Below are 15,559 nucleotides of genomic sequence, written 5' to 3' on the forward strand. Positions count from 1 at the left end.
GGAAATGTAGAAGCTTTCTGTGTTTCTCCATACACCTAGAACAGCCGTGTTCAGATTAAGGGGCACTACAAACTAAAAAAGAACAAAAGTAAAGTTTCCATGAGGTAGCACAGTTTGGGTCCCTTCTTTGGAACATGCTGCATCAGCTGTGCTGTCAGAAATTTAAAGGCACAATACAAAAAACCCCCAAATTCATAGAAACTGTGGTGTAGCTAGCTAGTATTGAGTTCAGAGACCAAGTGTGCATGTGTTCTATTTTTTCATGTATCTTGATACCTCCTTTCATAACAGCTGTTTATATAAGATCTGCCTTGCTCTCATTGTCCAAATCCAAGGCTCCATTCCTACAAGTTCCTCTATGTGGAGGGAGCCCCATTAAAGTCAGTGGGAGTCCGTATGTGGGGAGCAATTTGAAGGAATCAGGTCATTGTTAATGTATAGCTTGCTAAAGAGAGATTTTAAAAAGCAGCACAGTAGCTCAGAGTAATCATCGATTTCATCCACCTTCTTACTTACTAATCACTTTACTTTCTTTTTTCCAAGACATGTTTACAGAAGCTCCTATTCCCCTTACAGCCTTTGCCTAGTATTAACTCATTCTGCTTTTTTTTGCTTTCCTTATCTTTTCCTCTGCAGGCTTTATTGAATCTGTCTATTCCTACTTGTCTCTCATCTCTTGCTCATTTGCAGTACAGAATTGTTTGTTACCTTCAGATCCTTGAGCAGTCTCAGGAAGCCAGGCTGGTAGGCATTGCATTGCATTGTTCTTTACCACAGGAATCGTAGGCTGTGCTGTGCCTCATTTCCTTCTTAGCTTTCCAATTCTCACTGATGGATTTTAATATACCCTCTCATTACACCAGGCTCATTAGGCTCCTTAATGATTGATAAAAGCAGCAGAGAATCCTGTGGCACCTTATAGACTAACAGACGTTTTGGAGCGTGAGCTTTCGTGGGTGAATACCCACTTCGTCAGATGCAGGTAGTGGAAATTTCCAGGGGCAGGTATAATATAATAAGACAGCAGAACAAGCACTCGAGCTAACGAACTATAGTTCAAGCAAAAGCACGGAGGATAAAATGACGGCCACAACTGATATCCTAGCACTAGACGGTGCTGAAAAAACACAAGGGAGGAGAAACGGTTCTCCGGTAATATGGCAAGCCATTCCACAGTCTATTGTTTAGTCCAGAGCTGATGGAAAGGCAAATTTGCAGAATGAACTGCAACAGCTCAGCAGTTTCTCTATATGAAGGATCTTGGTCCTGAAGTTTATCTTATATGCCCGCAGGAGCCACCTTAAGGTACCTGCAATATAGTGAAGGGAGGTGAAGTGATTCTCCTACCAGGTATTCGTTGTATCATTGCCATTCCTGATATCTTGTATTTGTGTCCATTTATCCTTTTTCCGTAGTGACTGTCCAGTTTGCCGATGTACATAGCAAGAAGGGGGATTGCTGGCACATGATGGCAAATCATTACATTTGCGTGGACGGTGCAAGGTGATGAACCAGTGATGGTCCACTGGCTGATCTGAGTTAGGCTTCCTAGTGATTAGGTGTCGATAGGTGTAGATATGTGCACAACTGGCAGAGTTGGCATCGAGGTTCTGTTGCATGGACTTGGTTTCCTGGCTAGAGTTACTATGGTACGGTGTTCTCAGTGGTGGTGAGAATACGTTGCAGACGGTTGGCAGGTTGTCTGTGGGCAAGGATTGGCCGGCCACCAAGGACCTTGTTGAAAGTGTAGGACCATTGCTCCAGGATGGGGTTGTAAGATCCCTGCATAAGATGCCGTTGAGCAGGGGTTTAAGGCTGGGGAGCGATGTGATGGCCACATCGTGAAATGATCCACAGCACAACTGCATGCTGAGCTCCTGATGCCTTTTACCTCACACACAAACTATTTCAAGTTCCAATTGCCATGACAATATATACTTCCGGTCAAGATGGCACTGCTACTGGCCCCGCCATGGCGCCCACAACCTATGCCAATATTTTTAATCGCGAACGACCTGGAAAAACGCTTTCCTCAGCCTGTCAGTACCACTCCATGCCCTTTCTCCTACCGACGCTACAGTTTGATGACATCTTCATCCTCTGGACCCCATCGGGAAGGAGAACTCTCAGAAACAATACCACCATGATTTCAACAATTCCCACCCAATCATCAACCTCAGCCTGCGACAATCTACACGAGAGGTCCACTTTCTGTGACAACCAGCGGTCGCAAATAATGCCATGAAGTCACATTTAACACCACCCCTTATTCATCGAAAAAAACCTCAAAAAAACCCGAACGCTATGCCTACCTTCAAAAATGCCTACCACGCTTCCACATCCAAGGGACACATCACACAATCCATATGTCTATAAGCACAAGCACTGAGGTACACCGCATCTGCTCTAACCCCTCAGACAGAGACAACACCTACTAAAAATTCAATTCCACACGAGCCATCCTTCTCAAAACTACATATCCGTGCACCGAGAAATTAGGAAACAGATCAACAGAGCCAGACGTAGTAAACCCAGAAGCCATCCTAACTGAAGAACAAACCCAAGAAAGAAACCACAGGGACTTCCATGGCCATCCACATACAGCCCCAGTAAAAACCCCTCCACACAGCATCATCAGGGACTCACAACCCATACGCTGGTCGGACAACGATCCCACACTTTCACAGGTCTTGGGTGCAGGCCAATCCTTGTACCCACAGACAAAACCATGCCCAACCATGACCAACGTATTCACTCACCAGTCAACTGCACACCGTCCATAGTTAACTCTAGCTACAGGAACCAATCCATGCAACAAAACCTCGATGCACAAACTCGTGCTCACATATCTCAACCAGGACACCATCACAGAGAACTAAACCAGAATCAGCTCATATAACATTCCTGGTTCAATCTTCACCTGCACGGTAATTCCACCAATGTTATATACGCCATGCATGTGACCCTAGCAACTTGCCCCTCTGCTATGAATACATCGGCCAAACAAACTAAGAGACCAGTCACTTAAACAGGAAACAAGCGAATACAAGTGGACACAAATCAGATATCAGGAATGGCAATATACCCAAAACCATTGGGAGCAGCACCTTCAACCCTACCTCCACACTATAAGACAGAACACATTAAGGTGGCCATCCATGCAGCAACAAAACTTAGACAGACCTTCAAAGAAAACTGCTGAGCACTTCAGTTCATCAATTGCAATTGACACATAGCTCATGGACTAAAACAACAAGACTGTGAAATGGTCACAGCAAATATACACGAACCAGTTTCTACCTCTTAGGTTTCACAAACCCATACTACGGCTAAGACAGGGCCTCAACCCCTACCTGATGAACTACCACGTAATATCTCTAAGCTACTTGCTTGCTAGCATATATATACCTGCCCCTGGACAAATTTCACCAACTACCCTAGAACATTGCGAATGGGTATTCACCCACGAAAGCTCACGCTCCAAAACGTCTGTTAGTCTATAAGGTGCCACAGGATTCTCTGCTGCTTTTACAGATCCAGACTAACACGCCTACCCCTCTGATACTTAATTATTGATGTTCCTCTAGTGCTCTTCTGAAGGGAAACCCCCATGACACTACTTCACCCCATCTCAACTTGAACTTCTGGGTGCAGGAGGCTAAGAATAATGAAACCCTTCTTGGAAGCAGGGCTTGGATTCAGAGAGAGTAGGCCGCGCAGCTGCACCCCTATTCATTCTGACCAGGAGTATTTTTGCTCTTTAACTGCAGCTTTCCTTTCTCTTCCTCCTTGCAGAATGATTGGCAAAGCGTATCTCACCAAGAAGAGGTCTGAGTATTACCCCTTACTGGGTAGGTGGACAGAGCTCTTTGGAACTCCAGTCGGTTTGTCATTAGGAACTTGTGGAGCAGTTGTTGCTGCTGGGAAGAGGATGCCGAAGGAAGAGATGGATATGAGGGGAAATGTCTGAGGGGGACCCACTACTTGAGGATATTAAGTGACTGACCATTGGGATCATTCAGAAATGTAAAGCTCTGAGATGTGGTCAGGTTGCTCTTAAAGATACAGGGTCTTTACACTGAAGTTGTGGTGGCTGATCCTGCAGATCTTATATGGTGCTATGGACTGCAGGATCTATCCATGGTCAGACAAGAGTATGGAATACATGTTTGCAGTGTTGTTGTAGCCATGTTGCTCCCAGGATAGGAGAGAGACAAGGTAGGTGAGAGAATAGCTTATATTAGGCTACATCTACACTACCCACCGTATCGGCAGGTTACAATCGATTGCTCGGGGATCGATATATCACGTCTCATCTAGACGCGATATATTGATCCCCGAGCGCGCTTATATCGATTCCAGAACTCCACCAACCCCAACGGAGTTGCGGAATCGACAGGGGGAGCCGCGGACATCGATCCCGCGCGGTGAGGATGGGTGAGTAATCCGATCTTAGATATTCGACTTCAGCTACGTTATTCACGTAGTTGAAGTTGCGTATCTAAGATCGATTTTCCCCCGTAGTCTAGACCAGCCCTTAGACTAGTTCCTGTTGGTGGAAGAAACAAACTTTCCAGCAGAGGTGTTAACTGCCCACTTCATTTTAAGTAGTCTCATGCAACATGTGTGATCTCCTTATGCTTAACCATCTGTATGTAGCTGTGACGCTCTGGTTATCTTCCCCAGACCTGAAAAGTAGCTCTGTGAGACTTGAAAGCTTGTCTCTTACATTAGCCAAAGTTGATCCAATAAAGATATTCTTCATACTCACCACCTTGTCTCTAAGGAATACATGCACTTCTTACCCCTCATATCAACTCCCTTTGTGTCTTTGATTAGCATCTTTTCACTTTACTGACAAATGGGGTTGAAACAAAATGCTGGATTCCAGCACCCCAATACTGGGTGAGCCCCACCTCATCTCTAAGCTTTAATCCTGTTGCCCTGTAGGGGCTGATGAATCTCCTAGTTGGCAAGCTGCTAAGGAGAGATGTAAATTATACTTCCTGTGTCAGCTCCAGTGAATGTAGCTCAGGGTCTGTTAAGGAGACTGGATACACATCTGAAACGTGATACTGGTATTGGAATAAACAAGGGGTTGTGTGAGGATAGGAATAATGTGGTCACACTTTGTGTGTGGGGGGGGAGGGTAGCAGCGGTGTGCTGGAATCTGGACAGTCGGGTTTGGGAATATGCTAGAGAGGGGAGCTGCAATTATCAAAATGAGTGGGGAGAAAGGGATAGATAAGGATTGCAGCAGAGGTGGAAATGAACCAGTGACTTGTGTATGCATTTCTGATATGGGTGGAAATATGCTGCCACTGCTAAGCAAAGGGGGAAAGGGACATGCACTGGTCTTTGCTTTCTTAAAGTCACTCAATGTTTCTTAGGTCGGGAAAAAGAGCTTGAAATCTATGACATTTTATTGAAAGGATTTGTGGGGTCTACAGAAGGCCGCGTCATAATGTATGAAGGCCTTATGGGGTATGGAAAGAGCCAGTTGCTTGCTGAAATTGCCTACTTAGGTCAGGAAGCTGGCCACAAGTAAGTGCCTTTAACTTCACTTTGATACACCTGACCCCCTGTGCTCCACACACCTCTGCCCCTGCATTGTGATCCTGAGCTACAACATTCCTACAGAGACTGCAATAATGCCAAATGCTATGGAGACTTTGTGAGGCTGGCACAGACTGAGACGGCCAAATGACTGTCTAATTGGCTGAAAGTTGACCTCTAATGGCTTAAATGAGCCCTGCATGGGGGAGAGGAGCTTTTAGTAACTTCCTCCTTTAGTACAACTATTATTTCAAGTAAAGGAATAGCCAGAAGTCACAGGGGCGATGAAACAACCAGTGCTCCAATCGTACCTATCAATGCCAGCCTACTGCTCTAATTCCTCATTTAATAAATGAGGCAATCTGAAAGATTCACTTAAGGTTGGATGGGTCCTTTCATGATTCAAAGGATTAACCTCACCTGCTCTTTGACTAACTGTGGCTTCTTGTCCAGTTGATTTGTTGAGCTATCCGCCTCCCATGAATCAGGAGGCATAGCCGTCCATCTGTTTTCTGGCAACATGTGGGAAGTGTGATTTCTGGGAACCTCAAAACTAGCAGGGCATAAAAACGCATCAAAAAGAGATGCCACTAGCTATTTGTCCCATGCATCCTATGAGAGATTCCGTGGTTGTGGCTATCATGACCCAGATCAAGTCAGATTCATGTTTCAGTGCTATTTGACTGAGATGCTAAAGAGGAAACATGTCTAGCAAGACAGTGTATATGGGAGAGCTGCTAAAAAAAAAAATTGGGAGGGCATTCTGCAAATTTGTTTTATTAATTCTCCCCTCATTTTTCCCCCCTTTAATTTGAAAATTCAAAATTTGAAGTATTTTGATCAGCTCAATACTTGGTTGAAAGCTGAGAAAAGATTTCCATGAAAATTGTCAATATTAAAAAAAAAAGTCCCTTTTACTTTTACATTAAAAATGTTGAAATTTCAAAATTCAAAAGGTTTTGATCAGCTTTTCATGGGCTAATTCAACTTCTGAACTGTGGATAAAAGCTCATAAGTGTGCTGGGTTTTTTTCCCCAAGAGAAATGGCCAGACTTTAAAAATGTCATTAGTGAAGGGCTGGGAGATAGCCCATCACTAAGAAAAGGCATTTTTGGATTTTTTTGGATGCATGCGATATGGCAATGAGAGCAGCTCTAATGGGATGGATGCTCACGGATATGTCTGTTTGCAAGTCTTTCAATGCAGGATGATTTTAGAGTCCAAGGGAATGCATGGAACTGAACTGAAAGCAGCCAGGTGCTTTTGACAAGGGTGTGCTCTCCAGAAGACAATAAACAGATTGATCAGTCTGGACTCTGACAGTAACCCAAAGGGGTGTGGTTAGAAAAGGTGGTTGGAGATCAGTTCAGGGCTGTTAATCTTTTGTGTTCCTCAAAGAAAAGCGAAAAATGGAGAGGCTGAGCTCTGGGGTTAGGTTGTTTTGCACCAGCCATGGAGGAAACAGAGACCAGAAGACATTGCTCAAATCCTTTGCTGATCCTCAGCCATTTATCCATACAAAAAATCAGGTGCTGAAATGTCTTGTAGTTGTCTTGGAGGTCGATCACAAAGGGCTGAAGAACCCTGGTTCCATTATTTCCCCTATTTGGAAACTTTTTCTATGTGTCTAGATGTCCATGTGGTAAGTGGTAGGTTTGTGTTTCTGTAATTCTTTCTCAGAATGTGCTGGTTCTTCCTGACTCCTCATTAGAACTTCCTTATAATTTCTCTTCATTTTAACCATGCAGGGTTGTTGCTATGGAGCTGACGAAGGTAAATGTGCAGCAGAATTTTTTTGCCATCCGGACACTCATGGCCATGTTCCTGGGGATTGATGCCTGTAAATCTTACGATGCAAGACAGCACATCCTCCAAGGCAAACTCGGAGGTGTGGTAGAAGAGACCTACTATTGCCTCCTGAATAACATCTTTCTTGTCAAGGTAATGGAGAAAGCCCTCACTCTCTGGGGGAAAAGCCTGTCTGTGGAATTGGGTTCTGTTATTTACCTTGCTTCACACCAATTCAGCATCTCACCATTTTTTATTCTTACCCTGAAATTGCACACTGGCTCAAAGGTGTGAATTCTTATGAAATTCAATACAGTTGTTATAATTGGGCTATACAGGGTGCTGGGAATGGCTGCAGAAATGTTTGCTCCTAAATCTGCATGGAAGAATTAGTGGCATCATGCTATAGATCTGATGCCATCCACTTCACCTGTCCCACTTCCTCACTCTTATTCTGGGATTGGCCTTCTTGCAGTCATAAGGCTGACCTATTTGGTGAGCCTGAATCCTAGTCTGTGCACACACCCTGGACTTTGTTCCTATACATTCTAAAGGATATTCACAGACTGTTGGCCATCTGCAGCTACATAGAAGTGTATTTATTGGGTTTCCGGGAAGTGGGCGGGCAAAGCCCGCCCACTGCTAAAGGATCCTCCCCCAGCCTAAGGGGAGGACCCACAGGACCACAGAAGCCCACTGATTACGGGGGACAACTAATAAAAGAACAGGGACGGGAGTGTGGTCAGAGGGTCAGAAGAAGGGAGCCGGACGGGGACACCGAGCAGAGAACCCCGGACAGCGCCCACTGCTCCTCGAAGGCATCAAGGGAGCCAGTGGACGCCGCCCAGAGGAACTCTGCCTGGATACGTGAACGGACCAGGCTACATAGAAGTGTGGCAGAGTGGTTATTCTGCTCCTGCCGTGAAGGGCTTAAAACAGCCCTGAGGGAAGATTGTAGCTGGGGGCTGCTAAGCTGGGCTGATTGGGAAGTGGTTGCAGCTGGGCCACGCCCCAGTCAGGCCACAGCTGCTCTATATAAAGAGGCTGGGAGCCAGAAGCTCAGAAGTCTTCCTCTGCCTGTAGAGGGAGAAGGGCCTGGCTGCAGGGAGCTAGAGATAGGGTACCTGAGTGAAGCAGAGCTGGGGAGCTCTAGCCTGGAAAGCCCCCAGGCTGTGGCCTAGCAGAAAGCAACAGGTACTGGGGTTGCAGAGGGCAGCCCAGGGGTAGGCAAAGGCAGCAGGTCCAAACCCAACCTTGCCAGTGATGAGTAGGCTGATACTGCAGTCTGCCCCAGGGTGTGGGGCTAGATGATGACGGGCAGTTGCCTGATACTGAGGCGAGGTGGAGATAGTGGGTGGGGGCTCCCTGGAGAGGAGAGACCCTGAGAGAAAGGCGTTACTGCCAGGGGAGGAACATGGGAGCCAGAGGACAAGTGGATCACCTGGAGCTGGAATGAGCTAATTCCCAGAACAGACCAGCAGGAGGTGCCGCAGGGGTGAGTCTGCATGTCTACAAGGAGGAAGAGAAGCAATTCCACAGACTTGTGAGGTTGCAAGAAATAGCCCTTACTCATCCCAGGAACAACTTTGAAGGTGGAAGTTGGGGGTTCAGATGGGAGCTTAGGGCACTTACAGAGCAGTTAAGAGAACAGGTGGATACTGAGCAAGAGTGGAGAAAAGTTGAATGTGGAGGGAAAGATTTGCCCTGGTAGCTGCACTGGTTGCCATAAAAGTAAATGGGGAAGTTCATTTCTTGTTCTTCACACAGATTTGCTTTTGCTGCCTGTCACTGCACAGTATGGAAACATCAAATTTCGAAAGAGGCCTAATGGGAAAAATGTGTCATGGAGGGTGAGGTTTCAAAAATGGAAGCTGGGTGAAATGTGCAGGCTCGGCAGCCCTGGAGAACGAAACTCTTCTCCTTATCCACAGAATTCCCATATTGGTGGAGTGAGCCTGCTGTGTACACACAACTTCCCACCTCTGCTCTGAAAGGACCACCTCTCTGGGTGAAAGGGCAGTTCAGCTATCACAGCCCCTCCAGTTCTTAGCCTGTCCACTGTCAGTCAGCCAGAGTCAACTGAATCACAAGGGAAGTCAGTACACCTATTGACTTCAGTTGGGCCAGGATTTCACCCATAGTTCCTCTGCTGTAGGCACCCTCCTACCAAGAGCAGGACTAAGATCAACAGTTTATTTCACATAGGTCACCAAAGGCCTGTCAGACGGTAGTTTAATTGTTCAGCTGGAATTAGACAGAGGATCTAGAAGTAGAGGCCTTGGTATATTCATGTATACATGCCCTGGATGATGCAATCCCTGAGATGAACATGTGTGTCTCACTAGGCTGGACATTTCAATCAGGGCTTTTCCCATGAATGTGTATATCATGAACAGGAATGCTGCCTCTTCTGCTCACTGTTCGCATTTTTTTCTGACTAGTTTCCCACCTCTGCAGAGGTTTCCAAAATGGATAATGAAACAAGGACAGAGGAGATGGAACTATTTCTTGTGAAAATACTACAGAAGGTGAACCACTTTCTTTATTGTGAAATGGAGAGAAATGATTCCCTAGACTGCACTGGACTCAGGGCCAGCTCCAGGCACTACCTTATCAAGCAGGTGCTCAGGGTGGCCACTCCGAAGAGGGGCGGCAGGTCCAGGTATTTGGCAGCAATTCGGCGGAGGGTCCCTCACTCCCGGTTGGAGCGAAGGACCTCCCGCTGAATTGCCGCAGATCGCGATCGTGACTTTTTTTTTTCTTTGCAAGTGCGCTGCTTGGGGCGGCAAAACCCCTGGAGCCGGCCCTGACTGGACTTGCAGTTTCTGCTAATGAGCAGTTGGTTAGCAGGCTGGGAATACGGTGTACTCCAATCATTTTCCTTATGTCCTTATCCTCTATACCCCTCCTCAGTCCTAATTCCTGTTACCTGCACTCACTGTGTGATGTCTAAAGCTAGAGGGCAGGAACTATGTCTTTCTGTATCACCAAGTGCACTTTCTGGCCCTTCTCAGATTCAGATTATGGGATGGATTCTCCATGAAACTGGCTCACATTTTGTCTCAAAGCTTGGATCTCCTTCCAAAATGCACCGCCTATACCCCCAGAGTGGAAAAATATAAATAACCCCCTTTTTCCAAAAGAGTTTAATCATCTTGGGTGACATTGCCCCGGTGTGCAGGGACACAGCCATCTTACACGTGCATGAATGAAGTGGGATGAGCTGACTGGGAGGAAAGCTCTGGACCTTGTCTCCTTCCTGGTCTACCCTACACGTTTATACTGAATTTAGCAGCTTTAAACCTATTTAACCCTGTACCCATCCACACAACGAAGCCCTTTATATCGATATAAAGGGCTCTTAAAACCGATTTCTGTACTCCTCCCTGACAAGGGGAGTAGCGCTCAAATTGGTATTGCCATGTCGGATTAGGGTTAGTGTGGCCGCAATTCAATGGTATTGGTCTCCGGGCGGTATCCCAGAGTGCACCATTGTGGCTGCTCTGGAAAGCCATCTGAACTTGGATGCACTGGCCAGGTGTACAAGAAAAGCCCTGTGAACTTTTGAATTTCATTTCCTGTTTGGCCAGCGTGGAAAGCTCATCAGCACAGGTAACAATGCAGTCTCCGGAGAATCGAAAAAGAGCTCCAGCATGGACTGCACGTGAGGTACTGGATCTGATTGCTGTGTGGGGAGAGGATTCCATGCTAACAGAACTCCCTTCCATAAGACAAAATGAAAAAACATTTGAAAAAATTTCCAAGGCCATCATGCAGAGAGGCCACACCAGGGTCTCAGTACAGTGCCGTGTGAAAGTTAAGGAGCTCAGACAAGCCTACCAGAAAACCAAAGAAGCAAACAGAAGGTCCGGAGCAGGGCTAAAAACATGCCACTTCTACAGTGAGCTGCATGCAATTCTTGGGAGGTCCGCCATCACTACCCCACCCCTGTCTGTGGATTCCAAGGTGGGGGTAATCTTATCCATGCCTGAGGATTCTGCGGACGGGGAAGATGAGGAGGAGGAAGAGGAAGACGAGCTTGCAGAGAGCACACAGCATTCCGTTCTCCTCGACAGACAGGAGTTTTTTCTCACCCTGATGGAATTACCCTCCAGCCTTCCCAAGCCACTGATCCAGAAATGAAGCCTGAAGGATCTCTTCGTGAGGTGACTTATAAATATAAAACATGGGTTTAAAAGCAAGCACTTTTTTAATGTTTAATTCCCTGAGGAACTCTTTTTTTAATTTTTTTTTTTTTTTTTTTCTTTTTTTTTCGGATGCAATTCGCGCAGTAACGTTACTGAAATTGTTAACATGTCTGGGGATGGAGGCTGAATCTCAGGATCTTCCATGAGCTCTTTGGAGGTACTCCAAATGCTTTTGCAGAGGTTTTGGCAGGGCAGCCTTATTCCGTCCTTCATGGTAGGACACTTGACCACGCCATGCATGTAGCAAGTAATCTGTATCATTGCATGACAAAGCCTAGCTGCGTACGGTCCGGTGTTTGCTGCATTCAAGCACATCCCTTCTTTATCTCGCTGTGTTATCCTCAGGAGAGTGCTATCGTTCATGGTAATTCTGGTTGAAATTCAGGATTATTAAGGGACAGAGATGGCCATTCCTAACTGGGCGTTTGCTGGTGGCTTACAAATCCTTCCCGCAGGTAGCCAAGCGGGGAAGGGAGGGTGATTGGCACTGAGCTTTTCCGCGTTTGGCTAGCAGGGATTCCCTGCGTACAGCGCACGTGGGTGGGGGCGGATGGGGGTGTTTTACAGTGATTCTTTCCATGATACCGCCACGGAAGGGAAGGGGTAAGCGATCCAGAGAATTTGATTGGGGGTGGTTTCTGCTGCTGCATGTTAACAGGAAAGAAGCAGCACTCAACGGGCTTTAGCTATTTGGGAAAGGAGGTGTGTATATATGAAGGCTGCAGAAGCCGACGACAATGCTTACCTGGCCGCCTGCAGCCGAATTCTGCTGCCCGGACCTGCGTCTGTGAGATCTCTAACACAGAGCGCAGCACTCATATTAGATGCAAATGGACTTGTAGTGAAATCACATTACTATGTAAAGTGAATAGTGTTGTTCACCGTGAAAGAGTATAACTTTGTTCTGTAAAATGTATTCTTTTAAATACTTCTGTCCCTTTTTTCCTCCCTCATGCAGCTGAAACTTTTTCAAGCCTCTCTACTCCGTCTGAAGGGTATCTTAGATAAGGCGGCGGAAAAAAGACGCGAGACAAAATGTTCTCGAAAATCATGGAAGTGACCGCAATGAAAGAGCTCATCTGAATGAGTGGAAGGACGTGTATTCAAAGTCAGGAAAGATTCCAGTGACCGGGAGGCAGGAGGACGAACATGAGGACAGGAGGACGCTTGGAGATGGAGGTGCAGCAGGAAGGTCAGTGGTGGCGGATGCCATGCTGGGCTGCTGCGTGATCAAACTGACATGCTCCAGTGTATGGTGGAGCTTCAGGAATGGCAGCGGGATCTTAGAGTGCTGTGCAGCCCTGTATAACCACCTCCCCCGTCACATGTTTCCTTAGCCTCTCACCCACCAGATGAGTAAGAACGCTGGGTGGAGGCTCCGTGCACTGCTCACTCCACCCAGTGGAACAGCCCAACCAAAAGGCTGTCCTTATTATGAATATTTTTAGTGGCCTTTTCCTTCCCTCCTTCCTCTCCAACCCAGCTGGGCACTTGTCAGTTCTCTCCCTCTTTTATAATTAATTAATAAAGAATACAATTTTTAATGAGAGTGACTTTATTTCCTTAGAAAGCAAGCCGTGTTTGAAGGGGGGGGTGGGTGCTTACAGGGATGAGTCAATCAAGGGGTGGTTGGGTTTTATCAAGACAAACAACACAACGTCCAACTGTACACCTGGCCAGTGATTGAAATTGGTTTTGAAGCTTCCTCTAATTGCACCGCTCCTGCCTGGTTCTCTAAGCCCTGGTTGTCTTGGCGCGCGTAAGTAGAGGCCAGGTGTGTTTGCCTCAGCCTCCCCCCCATCAATAAAGGTCTCCTACTCCAAGAGTTGGCTGGAGCACCACAGCAAGCGCTAAATAACAATTGGAATATGTGGTTTTTTTTTTTTTTTTCTACTGAGATCTATCCAAGTCAGTAAACCGCACAGCGAGCTTTAAACGTCTCAAATGCACGATTTACCACCATTTCTGCCACTTGCTCAGCCTGTGGTTGAACAGCTCCTGACTAACTGTCCGAAGCTGGCTTGTTATGCTTCTTATAAGCCCATGCATCAAGGGGTAGCTGGGTTCCCCCAGGATATACTAGCATTTCAAATCCAACTGTTATATTCCTGGTCTGGAAGTACTTCCTTCGCTGGTTTTTTTTTTTTTCAAGCCGTTTAAACAACAGTAGTTAGTGTCTGAAGACCGAGCGTCATGAACCCCGTTCCTCGCCACCCACGTGATGTTTTAGTGGAAATGTCTTGTGATTCCACCAGTGCTTGCACCATGGAAAGTCCCCTGTGGTTTTTGTACTGGGTGCCCTGGTGCTTCGGTGCCAGAAAGAATATGGATCCATCTTCGTCCACCACAGTTAGGAAAATCCATTGCAGCAAAGCACCACCATGAACTGCACCACTTTCCCCAGAGTCATACCCTTTTGTCGCCAGACAGCTTAGTGTTGTGGCTTGGCTACACATCATCAGCAGCTCCCACAAGTAGATTTGCCCACTCCAAATTGAATTCCTGGACTGACTGGTAGCTGTCTGTTGGTTGTCCAGTTTCAGAAGACTATTGCACCGTTCTACTGTGAGGGCTGCTCTCATTTGGTTCATGGGGGTTACGGAAGGGAAAAGCAAGTCGACAACGTTCATGGAAAGTGCCCTACGCATGCGAAATTTTCGCGAGCCAACTAGGAATCGTCCCACACCTCAAAACTAGTGCGGTCCTTCGGTCTGGTTTCCCTGGCCAAAATCGGCGTTCCATGGCTTTAGACCTGCTCATTACCATTGCAGATCCTCCAACGGCAGACCGGGGCCTGCCATGTTTGATGACGATTGGGTTCTGTGTCCATGTCGTCATCACTCTCGTTGCTGCTCTGCTGTAGCCGCTGCCTCCTCGCCTGGCTTTGCAGGTCCCGGTTCAGCATAGACTGCACGAGAATGCGCGAGGTCTTTAAAACGTCCATGATTGCTGACTTGAGCTCAGCAGGGTCAATGCTTGCCGTGGTATGGTGTCTGCACAGTTCACCCAAGAAAAAAGGCGCGAAATGATTGTCTGCCGCTGCTTTCACAGAGGGAGGGGTGAGGCTGTACCCAGAAGCACCAGCGGCAATGTTTTTTGCCCCATCAGGCACTGGGATCTCAACCCAGAATTCCAATGGGCAGGGGAGACTGCGGGAACTATGGGATAGCTATAGGATAACTACCCACAGTGCAACGCTCTGGTAATCGATGCTAGCCTTGGTACATGGACACACATCACCGAATTACTGTGCTTAGTGTGGCTGCATGCACTCGACTTTATACAATCTGTTTTAAAAAACCAGTTTATGTAAAATCGGAATAATCCCGTAGTGTAGACATACCCCTAGTCAGCACAGAAGGTCATGTTAGAGGTGGTCAGGGGGGTCAGGCCATGGGAGGAGCCATGGATCCATGTGTATGCAGAGCCCTGTATCTTATCTAATCAACACAAAGGAGCTGCAGCGGCTCTTCCACCCAATAGGTTGGAGTAGCAGTCATGGGGGTGGGGGTATGATACCCCTGGCCCTGGCCTGAAGGCAAGATATATGTAACTGAAGCAACACCTTATTCAGGCAATTTTTTTGCGCTTTTTTAGGCAGTGGAGAAAGACATTCTCATTTTTGTCATTGATGAAGCCCACTACATTGATCTTGCATCATGGGAATTTCTGGACAACTTGCTCTCCAGGATCCCAGTGTTTATGGTCATGTCTCTATCTCCTCCCAGCCGCCAAGCACGGCTGCCTTGTGTTTCTGCTGCAAACATCATTAACAGCGCAAAGACCACCTACATTCAGCTGCGGGAGCTAAAGCCTTCTGTGATCCTGCAAAAAGCCTGCCAGGACCTTGGGGTAGTCAGCATCCCCCGGGAGTTAGAAACGTAAGTGATAGGCACCTGATCTGTGCTCTTAGCTGCAAACCAACCTTTCTCAGCAAAACAGAGGGGAGCAGGTCCATAAAGGAGGAACCAAATGGCTCATGGCCAAGTGACTGACTCTGTAGGGTT

At 46.9% G+C, this 15,559-nt stretch overlaps 1 protein-coding gene across 1 annotated transcript in view; it reads left to right on the forward strand.

Annotated features, from left to right (window-relative positions):
- Positions 1-15,559, forward strand: part of ADCY10 (adenylate cyclase 10) — an 86,252-nt gene that overhangs the window by 24,322 nt on the left and 46,371 nt on the right. Inside the window, exons 13-17 of the mRNA XM_032806111.2 lie at positions 3,796-3,851; positions 5,391-5,544; positions 7,305-7,497; positions 9,786-9,872; positions 15,150-15,433. Of these exons, the coding sequence (XP_032662002.1) occupies positions 3,796-3,851; positions 5,391-5,544; positions 7,305-7,497; positions 9,786-9,872; positions 15,150-15,433 (774 nt within the window). The remainder of the gene's footprint in view (positions 1-3,795; positions 3,852-5,390; positions 5,545-7,304; positions 7,498-9,785; positions 9,873-15,149; positions 15,434-15,559) is intronic.

Source organism: Chelonoidis abingdonii, chromosome 7, assembly GCF_003597395.2.
Source record: "Chelonoidis abingdonii isolate Lonesome George chromosome 7, CheloAbing_2.0, whole genome shotgun sequence".
Taxonomy (NCBI): Eukaryota; Metazoa; Chordata; order Testudines; family Testudinidae; genus Chelonoidis; species Chelonoidis abingdonii.